This window comes from Physeter macrocephalus, chromosome 13 (assembly GCF_002837175.3).
Source record: "Physeter macrocephalus isolate SW-GA chromosome 13, ASM283717v5, whole genome shotgun sequence".
NCBI lineage: Eukaryota > Metazoa > Chordata > Mammalia > Artiodactyla > Physeteridae > Physeter > Physeter macrocephalus.
This window is the reverse complement of record NC_041226.1, coordinates 34,134,630-34,151,137: the sequence shown is the minus strand read 5'-3', so window position 1 is coordinate 34,151,137 and position 16,508 is coordinate 34,134,630. Positions and strand designations below refer to the sequence as shown.

General features: G+C 39.6%; 1 protein-coding gene across 1 annotated transcript in view; it reads left to right on the top strand.

Annotated features, from left to right (window-relative positions):
• The first annotated feature begins 7,420 nt into the window (after positions 1-7,420).
• Positions 7,421-16,508, top strand: part of DIAPH3 (diaphanous related formin 3) — a 565,759-nt gene continuing 556,671 nt past the window's right edge. The window contains exon 1 of the mRNA XM_055089317.1: positions 7,421-7,768. Within this exon, the coding sequence (XP_054945292.1) occupies positions 7,589-7,768 (180 nt within the window). The 5' untranslated portion in view covers positions 7,421-7,588. The remainder of the gene's footprint in view (positions 7,769-16,508) is intronic.

Here is a 16,508-nt window from a genome sequence, read left to right as displayed (position 1 = left end):
TGAGAAGGCAGTCAGAGGCTGGTTCAGCTGTGCAGGAGAACAGTGTCTGAGGCAGGGCAATGGTGTGGAGAGAATGGATTTGAGGTGTGTTAAGGACTAGGAATTGACAGGATTTAGAGACTGGATGCAAAAGGGAGCAGGTTTCTGCTAAGGTAAGTGGGTAGGCCGTGTTGCTATCTGCTGAGGTGACTTGACTGGGTGAGAGACAGGTAAAGAGACAAAGATGTTGATTTCACTTTTGTATGTGTTGGATTTTAGGTGTCTATGGGATAGTCTCATTTTTCCCCCTCTCCAGTTCTGACTGCCCGCCTTCTGATTAATATTTTTCTTTACATGGATTAATACACCGGTGAAGTCTAAGTTATCAGTCCTTTAACGTAGGAAAAAACCCAACAATTTCTGATTATATGTTAGTTAGTTTGATTATCAGAAGGGCAAACATTCCTCCTTTTCAGATTTTGGGGTGGTGCTCACTGTTCACCCTGTACCACCTTGACTTGGGTGTAATTTGTCAAAGAGAAGAAACGTCAAAGAGAACTTTCAGGATTGCTGTCTGGAATATTGAAGAACAGCGGTGGTGCTGGCAAACATTAACAACTGGGGTGGAGATTGTGAGAGGTTCAGTTTTGCTATATGCCTAAATTGGGAATATACTAGAATTGCGATATCATAGAATGTCAACATGGATGGGACTTTCAAGGAGAAGGAAAAATAACACTGAGCATATATGTACCCAGCACTTTGCTAAAACACTTTTGTATATGTTGCTTCAATTAATCTTGATAATAGGCTTGTAAATTATTTCTCCTGTTTTGTAAATGGAAATAGAGATTCTCAGAGGATAGTAAGTAGCTCAAAGTCACCCAGTTAGTTATGTAGTGGATTATTTAGAGCATTTAGAGGATGGGAAGGGAGCTAATATCACCCTTGGTACCTCATGCCAAAGGTATGAAAACTGGTTCTTAGGGGGCAAAAAAGGTCTCTTTTTATGTCTAAAGCACTGATAAATACATGGTATATCTAAAGTATTAAAATTTTACAGGGAGGCAATTAGGAAAAATGTCTACAAAGGCTCCTTAAGGGAATGATAATAAAAAAAAAAGACTGAGAAAAACTGATTTAGACTCCATTTCATTTAATAATTTTTTTTACTTTTTTCCAAATCCTTTTTTGTTCCACATGAAACCTCATGTTGAAGAATTTTATGTGCAACAAGTAAAAGCAGTGTTGGTTTAAATGTCTCTTGGGAGAGGGCCCAGAATCATTCCATTTCCTTTCCCCTCCCCTTCTGTGGTGGCTCTGGAGGTACTGATATGAAAGATTAGAGCGCTGAGCACCTTAGTTGGAATATCTGAAGAACAATTTAACCTCTTCATTTTGCAGATGAGTAAACAGAGGGCATGCATGTACCAGAGAAGCATGAACTCTGCCAGTCATTTGTTATCTGGAGGCCCTGCAAAAAGTGGAACTGAATCAGGTTTTCTACCTTGAGGCATACTATAGGGTGAGATGCGAGCAAAGGTCAGGGAAAGAATGTTTAGAGAGATGATGAGAGAAATAAGCGAGTACAGATGTTGAAGAAGGAGACTCATCACAAGAAAAAATTTTTTTTGTAACTGTATAAAGTGACAGATGTTAAGTGGACTTATTGTGGAATCATTTCAAAATATATACAGGGGATCCCCTGGTGGTCAGTGGTTAGGACTCTGTGCTCTCACTGCCAAGGGCCCGGGTTCAATCCTTGGTTAGGGAACTAAGATCCCACAAGCCACGTGGCACAGCCAAAAAAAAAAAAAAATTAAAAAAAAATATATATATGTACAAAATCAAATCATTATATTGTATACCTGAAACTAATACAACGTTATATGTCAAAAATATATATATAAAGAGAATGCTGTTATCAATGGCAGCAAATGGAGAGGTGATCAAGGATTGAGACCTGACAGCATAAAATTTTCTGGTCACTTGTGACTGCAGTTTCAGAACAGTGTGCAGGCAGAGCTTGATTTCACAGGAAATTGTAAATATTTCAGACATCATAGGCAAAAAACCTAAGGGTGCTAACTTTGCTAACCATTGCAACTAATTATACAATTCCCTCTCATGACCGGATAGAGACATCAATAGATTAATCACGGCAAACTGAAAAAACTGTATTTATTCTATTGTATTAGGATGGGCTCAGCTAAGGAATTAGAACCAAAGCAAATAATGCACACAAAAGAATGCCTCCAGGAGAGAGCTCAATAAAGACAGGCTTTATGTACATTTGATTTTACAGAATGTCCAAAACACAGAAATTCATCTGAGGTTAAAAAAAGAAAAACATATATGGTGATGAGAAAGAGACATTAATGAAAGAAAAAGAATATCTGAAAATCTCTATAGGGTACCATAGAATTCTAGCTTATTTTACATGTATTTTTAGCTTTGAGTTACGTAGTTACTATTTGCTATTGTTAGACAAATTATTATCCAAGTGACTCAACAAATTATATCTGGGTGTCAGTAATTGCGTGTTTTTTTTTTTTTTTTGCGGTACACGGGCCTCTCACTGTTGTGGCCTCTCCCATTGCGGACCGCAGGCTCCGGACGCGCAGGCTCAGCGGCCATGGCTCACGGGCCCAGCCGCTCCGCGGCATGTGGAATCTTCCCGGACCGGGGCAAGAAACCGTGTCCCCTGCATCGGCAGGCGGACTCTCAACCACTGCGCCACCAGGGAAGCCCAGTAACTGTGTTTTAATATGGAAAATTAAACTGTAACCTTACAACAGTCTTAATGATTTCTTAATTCCTTTTTCCTACTTATTTCAAATATTGGGAGTGTGATCTGGTAGTGACATCTAACACTTTCAACTGAACCTTAGTTAAATGTTAATATTAGTTAATGTAAGTTAGTTAATATTAAGGAATACTCCTGTTCCCTTTTAAACGGCTCTATCATCTACAAACATGGGCAAATTAATTTTCTAATCAAAACATCCCGGGAAACTATCAAGCATGACATTAAACTGTGTTAATATATTAACTATATTCCCTATGAAAAATGTCTATCTGAACTTACAGCATAATGCCCTGGAGAAAACTTAGCAGAGCACAAATTACTTAAATGTGCTTTAAGAATAATCACATATCTATATAATAATTTTCCTTTTCACATCTACCTTGAATCATCTGTTCTCCACAGTGACTCATTATGGTAGCAAGACCTTCTTGGCCTTGCTAAACAGACTTAAAAAAAACTGTTAAAGGCTGTGTAAGTGTGTAATACGGCAAAGGGAAGAACGTGGCTCTATCGTGAACATTTGTCCAAAATTAATATTTGCTTCTTACTGGAATACTACTCTCATTGAAGAAAAAGAAATAACCGAACAAAACAAATTGTGATACACCAAGGGGGAAAAATAATTTAGCAGGGGTCAGAAAATATTTTTCTGTAAAGGGCCAGATAGTAAACATTTTAGGCTTTGCAGGGCATATGGTCTCTGTCCCAAGTATGCTACAGTTGTAGAGCAAAAGCAGCTACAGACAATACGTAAAAGAACAGGCATAGCTGTATTTCAATAACATTTTCTTTACAAAAAATAAGCAGCATATCAAAATTACAATGAGATACCACTCCACACACACTAGCATGGCTAAGTTCAAAAAGTCAGGTAAAAAAAAAATTGTTGGCAAGGACGTGGGGAAATTGGAACCATCACTGTTGATGGGAATGTAGGATGGTGCAGCTACTTTGGAAAAGTCTGACAGCTCCTTAAACTGTTAGCATATCACCCAGCGATTCCTCTCCTGTGCATGTATCCAAGAGAAGAAATACTTATGTCCACACAAAAACCTGTAAATGAATATTTATAGCAGCATTATTCATAATAGTCAAAAGGTAGAAAAAAAATCCAAATGACCATCAACTGATGAATGGATAAACAAAATGTGCTATATCTATATAGTGAAACATTACTTGCATTACAAGTATCCCCTTCAGGGATACTTGGCCATGCTTGGGGAAATTTTTGGTGACATCCTAAAAGGAAATTAATTTTTCCTTACATGAACTTAATAGCTCATTGTGGTCTCAATGCCAACAAACTAAAATTTTCTGAAGGAATGGGAAGAGTTAAGGGAGCTATTTCTAAAGTTACTTTATTTCTGTTAGCTTATGTATTTTGTTAAAAACCTTACATATAAAAAACTTATTTTCAAACCCCCCAAAAACCCTTAATATGAAACATTTCTAATAAACAGAAAATTACAGAAAATAATAAAAAATAAAATAGACACAAATATACCCACTATTGAGATTAAATGTGTTAACATTCTGCTAGATTTACTTCAGATCTTTCATTTTTAATAGATAAAAACATTTACTGATGCTTCAGCTATAACATTTCAGCTTTAATTCCTTCCTTCTTCTTCCTTTCCTCTTCGGAACTAGATGACGTTGTTGTGTTTATTTCCCTCATGTTTTTGCAGTGTTATCACGCACATACACATAACATTTATATATATATGTGTATATATATATATACACATATATATATATTTTGCCAGTTGATTTTCCTCTTTATTTTTGAGATTTATCCACATATTCCCTGACTGCAGGATGGCTAAATGCTTTACCCTTTTTTGCTCTTACAGATGTTCAGGAAATACCTTTGTACGGCATCTTTGGCCTTCTCCAGGGACACTTCAGATATGGAATTGCTGGGTCATAGGTACATGTACCTTCACCATTACTAGGTGTTTCCAAGTTGCTGCCCAAACTGGCTGTACCAGTTTTGCACTCTTATCATCTACAAAGAAATCCCTACATCATGGTCAATACTTGGTGATGTGGAACTTTGTAATATTTGCCAGTCTGATGAAGGTAAAATGGTATCTCATAAAATTGTTTGTCACTAAAAAAAAAAATTTGAATGGGAATGATCCATCCCTTCCCTCAACTTTTCACAACTTTCTCTCTTATATAGTCATTAAGAGTGAACCCTCACAAGGATTGCATTACTAATTGTCTAGATGTTTAGAATGAACAGACATGATAAAGGAAAGAAACATATTCCTGGATTCCAAGCTTCTCCAGGTCTGCCTTTGGTTCCATTCAACTTTGTCCCAGCCCTGGGTACCAAGGCTGGCACAAGGTAGCACTTCCAAAATTGTTGACTCAGTAGGGTATATCATATCCTTCTTGTTGGGGCATCAGAATGAGGGGCAGTGCATGCTGTTGCGATGTTTAAATAATAAACACATATAAAATGTACTCTAAAAATGTGAAATTTAGACAAATGTATTATTTTCACAAGTGCATTGTGGTTGCAAAGAATTTCTATGAGAAAAATGTCAGAGTGCTCTATGTAAAGCCTGAAAATCAATTATAACAGCTCCTGCTTATTTATATTTAGTACCATCTACATGCCAAGGACCTGAGAAAGAAAAAAGCAGCCCTTGACATCAGGGAACTAGTTGCCACTTCCAGCTGGGCCTCAGTGTTTTTAGAAGCTGGCCTGACACTCACAGATAGGCCCTGTTGTTCTTCTCAAGGAAATAACCAATCTTACAGAATACGGTCAGTGGGCAAATCACTAAATACCAAACCTCCCGAGACTATCAGTGACTGCTCCTCCTTTGTCAGTTACAGCTTTAGCCTCATTCTTTAGCCTGCCATCCTTCTAGATAAGATTTACTAAGATACACACTCATCGAACTGTCCCCAATCCCTGACAGCGCTGAAATTCAGAGTAACTCTTCTCATTCTTTTTCTGGAGTCTTCCAAAATCACATAACCGAAGTCCAAATCCTTTAAGTCCTTTCTAACACCCTCTTACTGAGAAACCCCATCCCATAGTGCATGTCCTCATTCTTTATGAGTAACAAACTCCACTGGTTCAACTACACATGTTCCTCCTGGTGGTCTTTGGTGGGAGAGGCTTTCACAGACATTTCTAAGAACTTTACATATGCTATCTCATTGAAGCCTGACAACACTGCTTGTTAGGTATTGTTATCATCCCCTTTTGCATATGGAAAGGCAACAGAAAGAAATTTTAACATCATCTCCAACATCACAGAGCTAGTAAATAACAGGAATAAAATTTGCACCTGGGTCTAACGGTCACCAATACATAGGAACTACCAGCAGTTCTCCTGAACTTTCTGTTCTCCTGGAATTTCCCCTAAAAATAAGGTGCTTTTTGAGGACAGAGACTGGCACAGAAAGTTTGGTACAGTAAACAAATATAAAAACAAATAAACATGAAACAAACAACCCCCCCCCCAAAAAAAACAAAAAAAAAAACCTGTAGTGTGAAGACTTACTTGAAACTAAGGCCCATGTTCTCAACCTCTGTGCTAATCTCGAGTTCTTAGACTTGTTTCTTGTACCCAAATCAGTACTGCATGTTTACCCACACCACCTCCATGGAGTCAGAAGATGGGTAGCTTAAGGAAATAGTTCAAAGGGAGAGACTGCTTTTAAAGGGGAAAGAAAGCACGCTTATGTGTGGGAAAACCGCTTTGGCCTTGTATCTGGACCTTGGCTATACACAATAAACTCTTCGGAATGGTTTCAGCTCGAGGCCCTTCATTACATGCCCTTGAAGTTTTTTCAACTCTTTGTTCTTCACTCCTCTTGGCCTTGTTCCTGCCTGGAATGTCTTTTATCTGAAAGTCCTGCCACTCTTTTCTGTTTAGAGAAAATCTAGGCATCCTTCCTTTCGTCTTTCCAAATCCCCTCCTTCAGATTTAATGTCAATTCCTCTCCCTTTTGTTCTCAATGAACTTTTAAAATAACTGCTATAACATTTACATTATTTTGTTATTAGTGTAAGGATTTGTGAAGCACATTAGACTGTGAGCTCCTTAAGGGCGTGGCCCAGCGCGAGTTTTGGTGGCCGTCTCTGCCACCCTGAGCGGGCTCGCAGCACTCCGGCACTCAGCAGGCGTTTTGACAACCTGTCGAGAAAGCATCCTTACGGAGCGCCGTGGGCGCTGTGGTTCTCTCCTGCTTAGCACCCCTTCAAATACGGGTCCCAGAACTACTTTTCCCAGTGGCCATCGCACCGAGACCTCCTGAGACTTGCAGAGAAGGTTAGCAGATGATTTCACATTCCAGCGCTGCTCAAATGGTGGTGTAGGCCGGGTCTCGCCAGACTCCCAGGTTAGCAGGAATCCATTCTCCCAATTCCAAATACACCCAGACAAGAGACTTCCCGGCAAATTCTCCACGCTTCCCCAAACCCAATCCCACCCAGTTCCCTTAAGGTGGGCTGCCTGAACCAACAGAAGCTTGAGCAGGGAAAGGAACGGGCGGAACAGCCAATCACGTTTCTCTTTGCCCGGAAGGGGCGGCTCCCGGGAGCGTCACTGACCGCGCTGCGTGGGATTGGTGGGTCCCGGGCGGTCAGCGGCGGCGGGAATTTTCGGATGTGTTGGCTGCGGCCCGGGAGGCAGCGGTTGGGCTGAACCCAACTGGCGGCGTGGGTGGAGGAACCGGGAAGGCGAGTGCGCTGCAGACCCCTGGGCTCCCGCCTGTGGCTTGTAGAGCTGCCGCCTTCTTTCCTCTCCTACTCCCCCGGAGCTGCGGGGAAGCATGGATCCGTACCGGCCACGGCTGCACCCACCGGCGCAGGGCTCGGCCGTCGGGGCTGCCTATCCCTCCTCCGCCTCGTTCCGCAGCTGCCGGGACAGCAAGATGCCGCGCAGGAAGGGCCCCCAGCACCCTCCGCCGCCCGGAGGCCCCGGGGAGCCTGGAGAGAAACGCCCTAAGTTTGTAAGTTAGGCCTGAAGCTGGGGTGGGGCAGCTCCCACAGTGCCGGTAGGCTGCGGTTCGGTCCCGGGTCCTTCAATGTCATTCAGCTCTGACCTGACTGACAGCGTGGGTGGGCCCACAGGACCTAACTGAGGGCTACATTTTGTTCTAGATTGTCAGAGCTGCCAATCTCTTTACAGATTTATGACGGCAGGGTCCAATTCTATTTGGATCCTTTGACAAATACCCTGATCAGTGTGTTGCCCCAAATTTTTTAAGGCTGACGTGAGAAACAGTTCAAATGTCTGAGTATTGACGTCACTATGGACTTTGCATGTTTTTAAGTTAAACTTTTCCTTTCCCCCCCAGCATCTGAGGGTATGAGATATATCATAGTGAATTTTTAGGTGATAGTGTTTCTTTTTCTGCTTAATATTTAAATTCCAAGAATAATTTTTAAAAGTAGATTATGATTTTCCAAGTTGAAACAGCTCGTTTAAAAATTGGCGGGTCATGTGGTCACTGCTAAAGAATGTTTTGTTTAGTTTGGAAAGAAGTCTAAGTATTTGAAACCTGCTGTTCTGGTTGCTTCTCTTCAACAGTGAAAGGAAGTGTCATGATTAGCGCCTTGTAAATCTTTTTGTTGGCATCAACTAGTGAAAGAATAGACAGTGAAGATTGTTTTGTTGTGTGTGTGTAAATAAATCACAAATTAATCACATAGAGAGTGGATACATTTGGGGTGAGACCAACGGAATTGAAAATTTAATACTAACCCCTCCATTTTACTTAGGAATATGGAGAAACATTTTAGTCATAGGTGAAATTTTACAGCACAGCATGTGCCTTCTGTGAACAAATGAAAGTTGTTAGGAATGTAAGTCAGGATACACAAATTAAGGGAATAAAGTCTTCTGGAGGAGGAGTGAGTAGCTACATATAACAATTAAAAATGATAGATGAATAAAACTGAGAGCAGAGCTAAGAGAGGTATCAGAATACTGAAAATGAGGGACAACGTGGATTAATTACACAAAATTAAGTATCAAGATGGCCATAGGAATGGTGAAATTTCACAGGAGGATCAACTATGTTGTTGATTGTTATCTTGACAGAGTTGAGGAATAAATACGATAGGGTTAGATTGGCAATGAAAGATCCTACCCCATATGAGAAGAATCCACTGGGCAATGACTTTTCTTCCTTTTACAGTTTACTCTCTGGGTTAATGTTGTCATTCCATTTTGTCTCCGACTTCTGTGCTCCAGAATACATGAAGTGTAATTTTCCGTGACTCATTCCAGCATGGAGGTCATGAAAACAGAACCTAAGATAATATTTAAGTTTAGTTTCCTTGAGAAGAGTATCAGGTGATGTGAGTTCTAGGGTCTGTGCTGTTTCTCATTTCTTAGGTATGGTGTAAAGAGGAAAAAATGTCTGAAGACAACACTTTTAAGCCTTAAATTTAATAAACACATCTAAAATACTGTGTGTTTTTAGATAGGGGTCTGATTTGAATCAAAACTTTAAATTAATTTAGAAGTAATTTGGATTCTTTGTCATCTCGCAAACTAATTTAGATTCTTGCTTACATGGTAATTTCTTGGTATTTTACATTTCACTAATTTTGTTGTCAGCTATGTCTAATCTATTTAACTTGTGAATATGTGCGTTATCAATTATTTTTTATTTCTGTAAGTTCCATTTGCTTTTTTTTCAAATCTGCCTGGTTACTGTATTCCTGATATTCCTTGTTTCTTATTCTTTTATTTCTTTAGACAATTCCTACTTTACTCTTTTTATTCTTTATTTGGTAGTTCTGGTATGTGCATCTTTGGACTGTCTAACATTGACTTGCACCCATGGTAGCTTGGTCTCTCCCTCTGCGCTTGTTAAACTTTGTATTTCAGTAATTGCAAATTCAATAATTTCATTGCTTTGTCTTAACCTGTCTTAGGAGGCCTAACCGGGGAGGCTTTTCTCTGGAGATGATCTGAGTCTGTTTCCACCAGGAGCCTGGGGGTGCCACCTCCCTTTTGAACTGGACTTTTAGAGGGCCTGGGGTTCCAGGCTCAGCTCTAACTCTGTCCTGGCCTAGGCTCAGTATCCCAATCTCAAGGTTACCTTCTGAGCAGCCCTTCCCAGTCTGCCTACTTCTCACTGTTCTCAGTTCCACTCCAGTAACACTTGTTAATGGGTTGGAGGGTGATCTTTGGAGACCACCTCTTCCTCACGAGATCTCTGCAATGCCTCAAAAAATGATTGTTTGGTTGTTCAGTCTGCTGTACTGCCAGACATCAAGTTGATTCTTGGATTTCTCTTGATTTGGGATGAAGTGATGCTAGCTAGCCTGAATCTCTTCAGGTCACCTAGTTATTAGGTCATGTAGTTGCCTGGGGCAGCTGCTTTTGACTGGAACAAGTAATGCAGGTTGGTGATGGGACAGGAGTAGGGATAATGTAGGTGCTTGGTGTTTGCAACCACAAAGCTACAAACTGGTAGTGGAACTCAGGGTTAACCTGGCCACTGGCTCCTGTCTTAGTTTAAGAAGGCAGGAGCTCTGGTCCCCACTGAAATCCTGTTTTACTTTGAACCTGGATAAAGCAGACAAACAAATCCTGTTTTCTACTACATGTTTGGTTGTGGGCCTCAAGTTAGTTCTGAATTGTGTATAAACATCTCTAGCATAGAACTTCTCCCCATAGATGTGTGTAAATAGTAGAAGTTTGTCTATTATAAATGTAGGATAGTTTGGCTGCATAATGAATCAACTTCTTTTGGGCTGCTTGCGAACTAACCAACTGTGTTTCAGCAGAGAATATGGCAAGCAGTGTGTGTGTATTAAGGTAGTGGGATAGTTACTGGGAGATGGCTTGCAACCAGTGGAGGCTGGAAAGACAATGCAAGAACCTGGGTGAAGACTGAAGGTGAATAGAATTCAGTAGGATCATTAAACTTGTACCTGCCCTAGGTCACAGCGTCAGTACCTGGACCCGAGTCCTATTTCCCTTCTAGAACAAAACAAAACAGTTTCTTACTCGTCGTGAAAGGCCTGCCAGTGATTCTGGGCATTCCATTCTTACCTCCCACTATTAGAAACACACAGTACGCCCAGTGGTGGCCACCAGATCCAGAGTGAGAGCAGGACGTGTGGCTTCTGGAGAAGTTTCCGTCTCTAGGATGTGTGCCAGCCCTTTGAAAGGGGGCCAGTAAATTCCATGATCCAAGCTGGAAGAGTAGCTCTTCTTTTTCAATTAGGAATATCCTTTAAGTTCTCACAGACTTTAGTGTAATTCTGGCATCTATCTAATCATGGTTTCCATTGTATAGATTGTTATTGTCCAGTTATGTCATTACAGTACCATCAGTTTTGGTTGTGAGAGGTTTTTCACCACGTCCATTAATATCTGTATGTCTACTGTGTTTGGTCATTGTTAGCAATAAGTTAACCTTAGCGAGCCGAGCACTGTTCTAGGTGCTTCATAACTTTCAAGTGCTTTAATCCTTATAACAGCCCTATGAGGTAGATAGTATTAATTAGCCTTGTTTGCTAGAAGGGGAAACTGAGGTACAGAGGTTAAATTGCCTTTGGTTGCACAGCTGCCAGTGGGCGAGGCTGGGATTTGAACCTAGGCAAGCTGGCACCAAAGTACACATCCTTAGTCTCTATCCTGTATTACTCTCCCATGCTAGTGGGAGTTTTACTTTTACTGCTTTACTGCTTCTTTTTTCATTCAGGAACCATTAACAATAGTTAGTAATGCCTTTAATGAATATAGAATTAGTGATTTCCTGATTATAGGCAGATTGTGAGGTGGGAAGAGGTATTAGGTTGGAGAACTTTTGCTTATTGTACTGGGAGCTTGAGAGTTGAAATCGGAGTGGGCTTGGTGAGAATAGTGCCTGCTCGCCTTATTTCCTTGGGCTTATTTGGAGGCAGGTGTGGTAGGCTGAATAATGATCCCCCAAAGTTATTCACGTCTTAACATTCACGTTAATTCCTGGAACCTGTGAATGTTAGCTTATGACAAAAAAAGGACATTGCAGGCATGATTAAGTTAAGTTTTAAAAAATAGGGATATTTTCCTGGATTATCAGGGTGGACCCTAAATGCAAACACACTTCCTTATGAGAAGGAGGCAGGGGAAGATTTGACTACAGAAAGGGAGAAGGTGAGGTGACTACAAGGCAGAGATTGGGGATGCAGCCACATGCCGAAGAATGCTGGCAGCCATCAGAAACTGGAAGAGGCAAGGAACCCTTCTGCCGTATCGGGAGATTGGCCCTGCTGACACCTTGATTTTAGCCCAGTTGAACACATTTCTGCTCTTTTAAGCCATCAGGTTTGTGGTAATTTGTTACGGCAGCCACAGGAAACTAACAGCAGTTATGAGGATGACCACATTGAAAGTTTTGGTTTCACAGTTTATAAATGTATGTTTTAGGAGAACCATCAGATTCATTTAAATCTCTTCCTGTGGTATCGTTTATTTTGGAAGATTTGTGATTTGAGCGAATATTAGATAACCACAGTTTGGTTTCCTGGAATAATGACTAGAACCTTCATTCATCTTGCTGTGCTGTATCATTATCATAAAGCAGCTATGATAATGATACAGGTGATTTCTGTGTGCTCTTTTTTTTTTTTTTTTTAATAAATTTACTTATTTGTATTTGCATTGGGTTTTCACTGCAGCACACGGGCTTTCTCTAGTTGCGGCGAGCGGGGGCTGCTCTTCGTCGTGGTGCGCGGGCTTCTCATTGCAGTGGCGTCTCTTGTTGCGGAGCACGGGCTCTAGGCGCATGGGCTTCGGTAGTTGTGGCTTACAGCCTCAGTAGTCGTGGCTCGCGGGCTCTAAAGCACAGGCTAAGGAGCTGTGGCGCACGGGCTTAGTTGCTCCGCGGCATGTGGCGCGAACCCGGTTACCCTGCATCGGCAGGCGGACGCGCAACCACCGCGCCACCAGGGAAGCCCTTGTGTGCTCTTTTTGAATTTATTTCTTCATTGAGTCCTCAGCTAAAGTGATACTCTCAGTTGTCCTAGAGTTACACTGTCAAGAATTGGAGATGGTGTTCTTAGTTGAAGGCTTTAGGCACCTGAGTTTTATTCATGTCAAAATTCCACCTAACCTAGCAGGCACTGAAACCTTCATAAAGTAAAAATCACTTTATTCAGTCCAGTCTTCTAAGTATAGTCGTCCTTCGGTATCCACGGGGGGGTTGGCTCCAGGACCCTCCTTGGATACTAAAATTCATGGATGCTCAAGTCCCCTACATAAAATGACATAGTGTTTGCATATAACCTATGCACATTCTCCAGTAAATCATTTCTAGATTACTTATAATACCTAATACAATGTAAATGCTATGTATATAGTTGTAAATGCTATGTATATAGTTGTAAATACAATGTAAATGCTATGTAAATAGTTGCTAGTGTGTGGCAAATTCAAGTTTTGCTTTTTGGAACTGTCTGGAACTTTTTTTCCTCAAATATTTTTGATCTGTGGTTGACTAGTCAGATTCAGAACCTGCGGATACAGAGCGTGGAATGTAAATTGCTCTGAATCATCCCAGACTTTCTTTTCTTCTATCCTTCTAACAGGAAAAATAAGTTTATTTTTGTTTGTTAATAGATGATTTATCAAGAAAACAAAATATATCAAGTGGCTTTTGGGGAGTATATTTAGTTGCTGAAAATAGATAATATATGGTATTTATTACTTCTGGATCACTCTGGATCTTTTCTTTGTGAGTAAAATGGAGTGGGAGCAGGGATAATTGTCTTAGATTTAGAGCAAGGCTTAATTGCTTTTTTCAAAGACTTGGGTATTTAATTATGAAGAAGCAAACTGACATACATTTATTGCACTGTGAAACCTTGCATCTCATCTAGTCTGTCTTGTAACAATTGCTTCTGAACAGATGTTACCTGAAATACCTTTGCGCAGTTGGTAGAATGCTAAAATTTGTCATGCTTTTATTATTGTTGACTTAAATTAACTCTACTTTATGGCATAACTTTATTGCTGTGTCCTAGAATCTTTATATATTTATTGCCTTATAGATTGGATTTAAAATTGGCTTTTTACATAGAATGTAAATTAACCTGTGTATAACTTGTTTATGCTTGCAGAATAATACAAGAAAAAACTGCTATGTATTACACTTAACGTAATTGTCTTTAACTCAGCACATAGTATCCTCCAAACTAGGAATGAAATGAATGCTACAGAATATGCTTACCATCACACTCTGCTTGTTTATCCCAGAAACTAATTTGACTTTTAGATCTATAAAATATAGATTAAGCATAACCTTTTACTTCATGAGATATTAAGGATTAAAGCACGAGCTTTCTTTGAACAGGATCTACAAAGGTAACTTTCTCTCAATAGCAGCAGGGTGGCATTGAAATACCTTACCATTGGGAGTAATTTTCTCAAATAGCAAATCACATAATCGTTATTAACTTAGGGGAGAATTTAAGAGTTTCAGTAAGTTAAGTTTTGGTGCTGGAGTATTCAAGTTTCTATCTAATTAATGAAAAGTACTCAGAAATGCTTTGCCATAGATTTTATTCTTCAAAAGACCCACTGCCAACCTTTCTCACAGTTTTTTGAAGGAGAGGCATTATGAATAATGTTTATGAGCAGTGACTTGTACCATTTTAGGGCTTCGATTCCAGCTGTGTCACATATTAGCTGTGTGAACTTGGGTGAGTTATTTAGCCTCTCTCTGCCTGTTTCCTCATGTGTAAAATGGGGTTGTTGGGAAGATTAAAAGTTAATGTGATGGGCCGAGAACAGGACCTGTAACAGCACTGTAACCTCTAAATATTTACCATTTATAGGTTTGTTGTTGTCATCATTAGTAGTAATAGTAGTAGTAGTACAATTTTGGTCTAGATTTTAGGGCATTGGGGATGTTACATTGGATATTTAAATAACTTTCTTATACTGGGAAAACTTAATTGGAGCAGACTTTTTCCTCATGTTGAGGCGGAGACATTCTGTTCCCAGGTCTTATACTGGCAGGTCAGGTGACATGTGCATTGATGCAGACTTCTGATTCTTATGGCTGAAAGGTCAGAGCAAGTTTCTAAAGCTTTCTGAGGGGTATGTTCTTATTTGTAAAACGAGTTTTATGCAACTATGAAACTTAGGTACCAACGAAACTTACATAAAGAAACTTGCAAAGGAAATGACCTCAAACTTAGGAAAGAAAAATTCTTGTGATACTCCATTGTGTATTGAATGATAGTAAAAATAATGTTACTTATATATGTGTAGATATAAAACCACGTATAACTCTTTATGCTTATGGCTCTTTTACAAAAAAGATTTTACATATAAAATCCAAAACAAAACTATAAAACCCATAAAATTTAAATTAACAACATTAATTTAATGTGATTGATAATTATTTTTGTTGAAATTAAGTCATTACTGTTGGATTTAATAGTGGAAAGATATGTGTGTGGTTTGCTGTTTTCCTTTTTGTCAACTTGACTCTTGGATAGAAATGGAATTCCAGAGCTGAGGAGGCTAAGCACAGACTGATGGCTCCAAAGATCTGGCTCCACACTGTTGGTGGAGGCCTGTTATCTAACATCCCTGTTTTTTTCACAAGGTCTGGACTTGAGGTTCTGGGTGAAGTAATGAACTCTTAGGATAAAAAGAAAAGAGCCATATGTAAATTTTTTTTTTTTTTAGTAAATTATATGAAACTGTTGAAAAAGAGCAGAAAGAATTGGAGCCAAGACCACCAGCCTCTATATTCATTTTTCTCTTGAAATTTAACTTTCCATAGCTTTGGGTATATCGTTCCTTGAATAGTGTCATTTTGGAATTATTAGAGCTTTTCGAAACTGAATTCTTCTTACGTGCAGGAGCTTGTGAACCTTACGTGGCATGATGTCCATGTTGTTGGGCCTGCTGATACCATATTGGTAGAGCACACAGATGCATGCATGGTCACCAAAAGTGCCTGATGGAACGTGGTTCTAGAGGAGTCATTCAGATTGCACAGAACGTGTTTGCTTTATTTCTAACGTTTAATATAATCTTGGAAAAATACAAAGTTTCAAAAGTCTGATAGAATTGGAGAGTCTGTGGAACGGCCCCGCAGACCTCAGTTTGAGGAACCTGGAGATGACTTAAGACAAGACATTAGGAGAGTCCTTGAACAGGCAAAGGTTTTGCATCTTTGTTTAGTCTTTTGTTTCGTTATGAGCGAAAAGTGATTAGTAAGTATTTATCAGTAGTGAAGGATGCATACAACGTGCTTTAAAACAGTTTACCTCTAAGTGCTTTTCTAAGGGTCAACATTTCCCTTGCAATCTTTAAACAATATACTTTATCATACAAAGGAGGTATAGAACACCATGTAACTGCTCACCAGTAAGCTTCAGAAATGAAACATAAATTCTATTGAAATGTTCATTTCTTCCCTTTCTATTTATATCTCTTTATAATGTTTACTCTTCATTTCTTTGAAGTAAGGGCTTACAGGATTTAAAGTTTTTAAAAATTTTGATTAGTATTTTTGTTGTTGTTGTTGGGGGTTCCAATTTATATCTCTCTCTTTTCCCTGAAAATAGATCCATGAATGGAATTAATACCTAATAACTTTCTAATCCCTCCATCTTTGAGCATCATAGCCCATCTTAAATACCAGAAAAAAAGGGTATTTTTCCCTAAAAATAGATCCATGATGAATGGGATTAATATCCAGTAACTTTCTAATCTCTCCATCTATT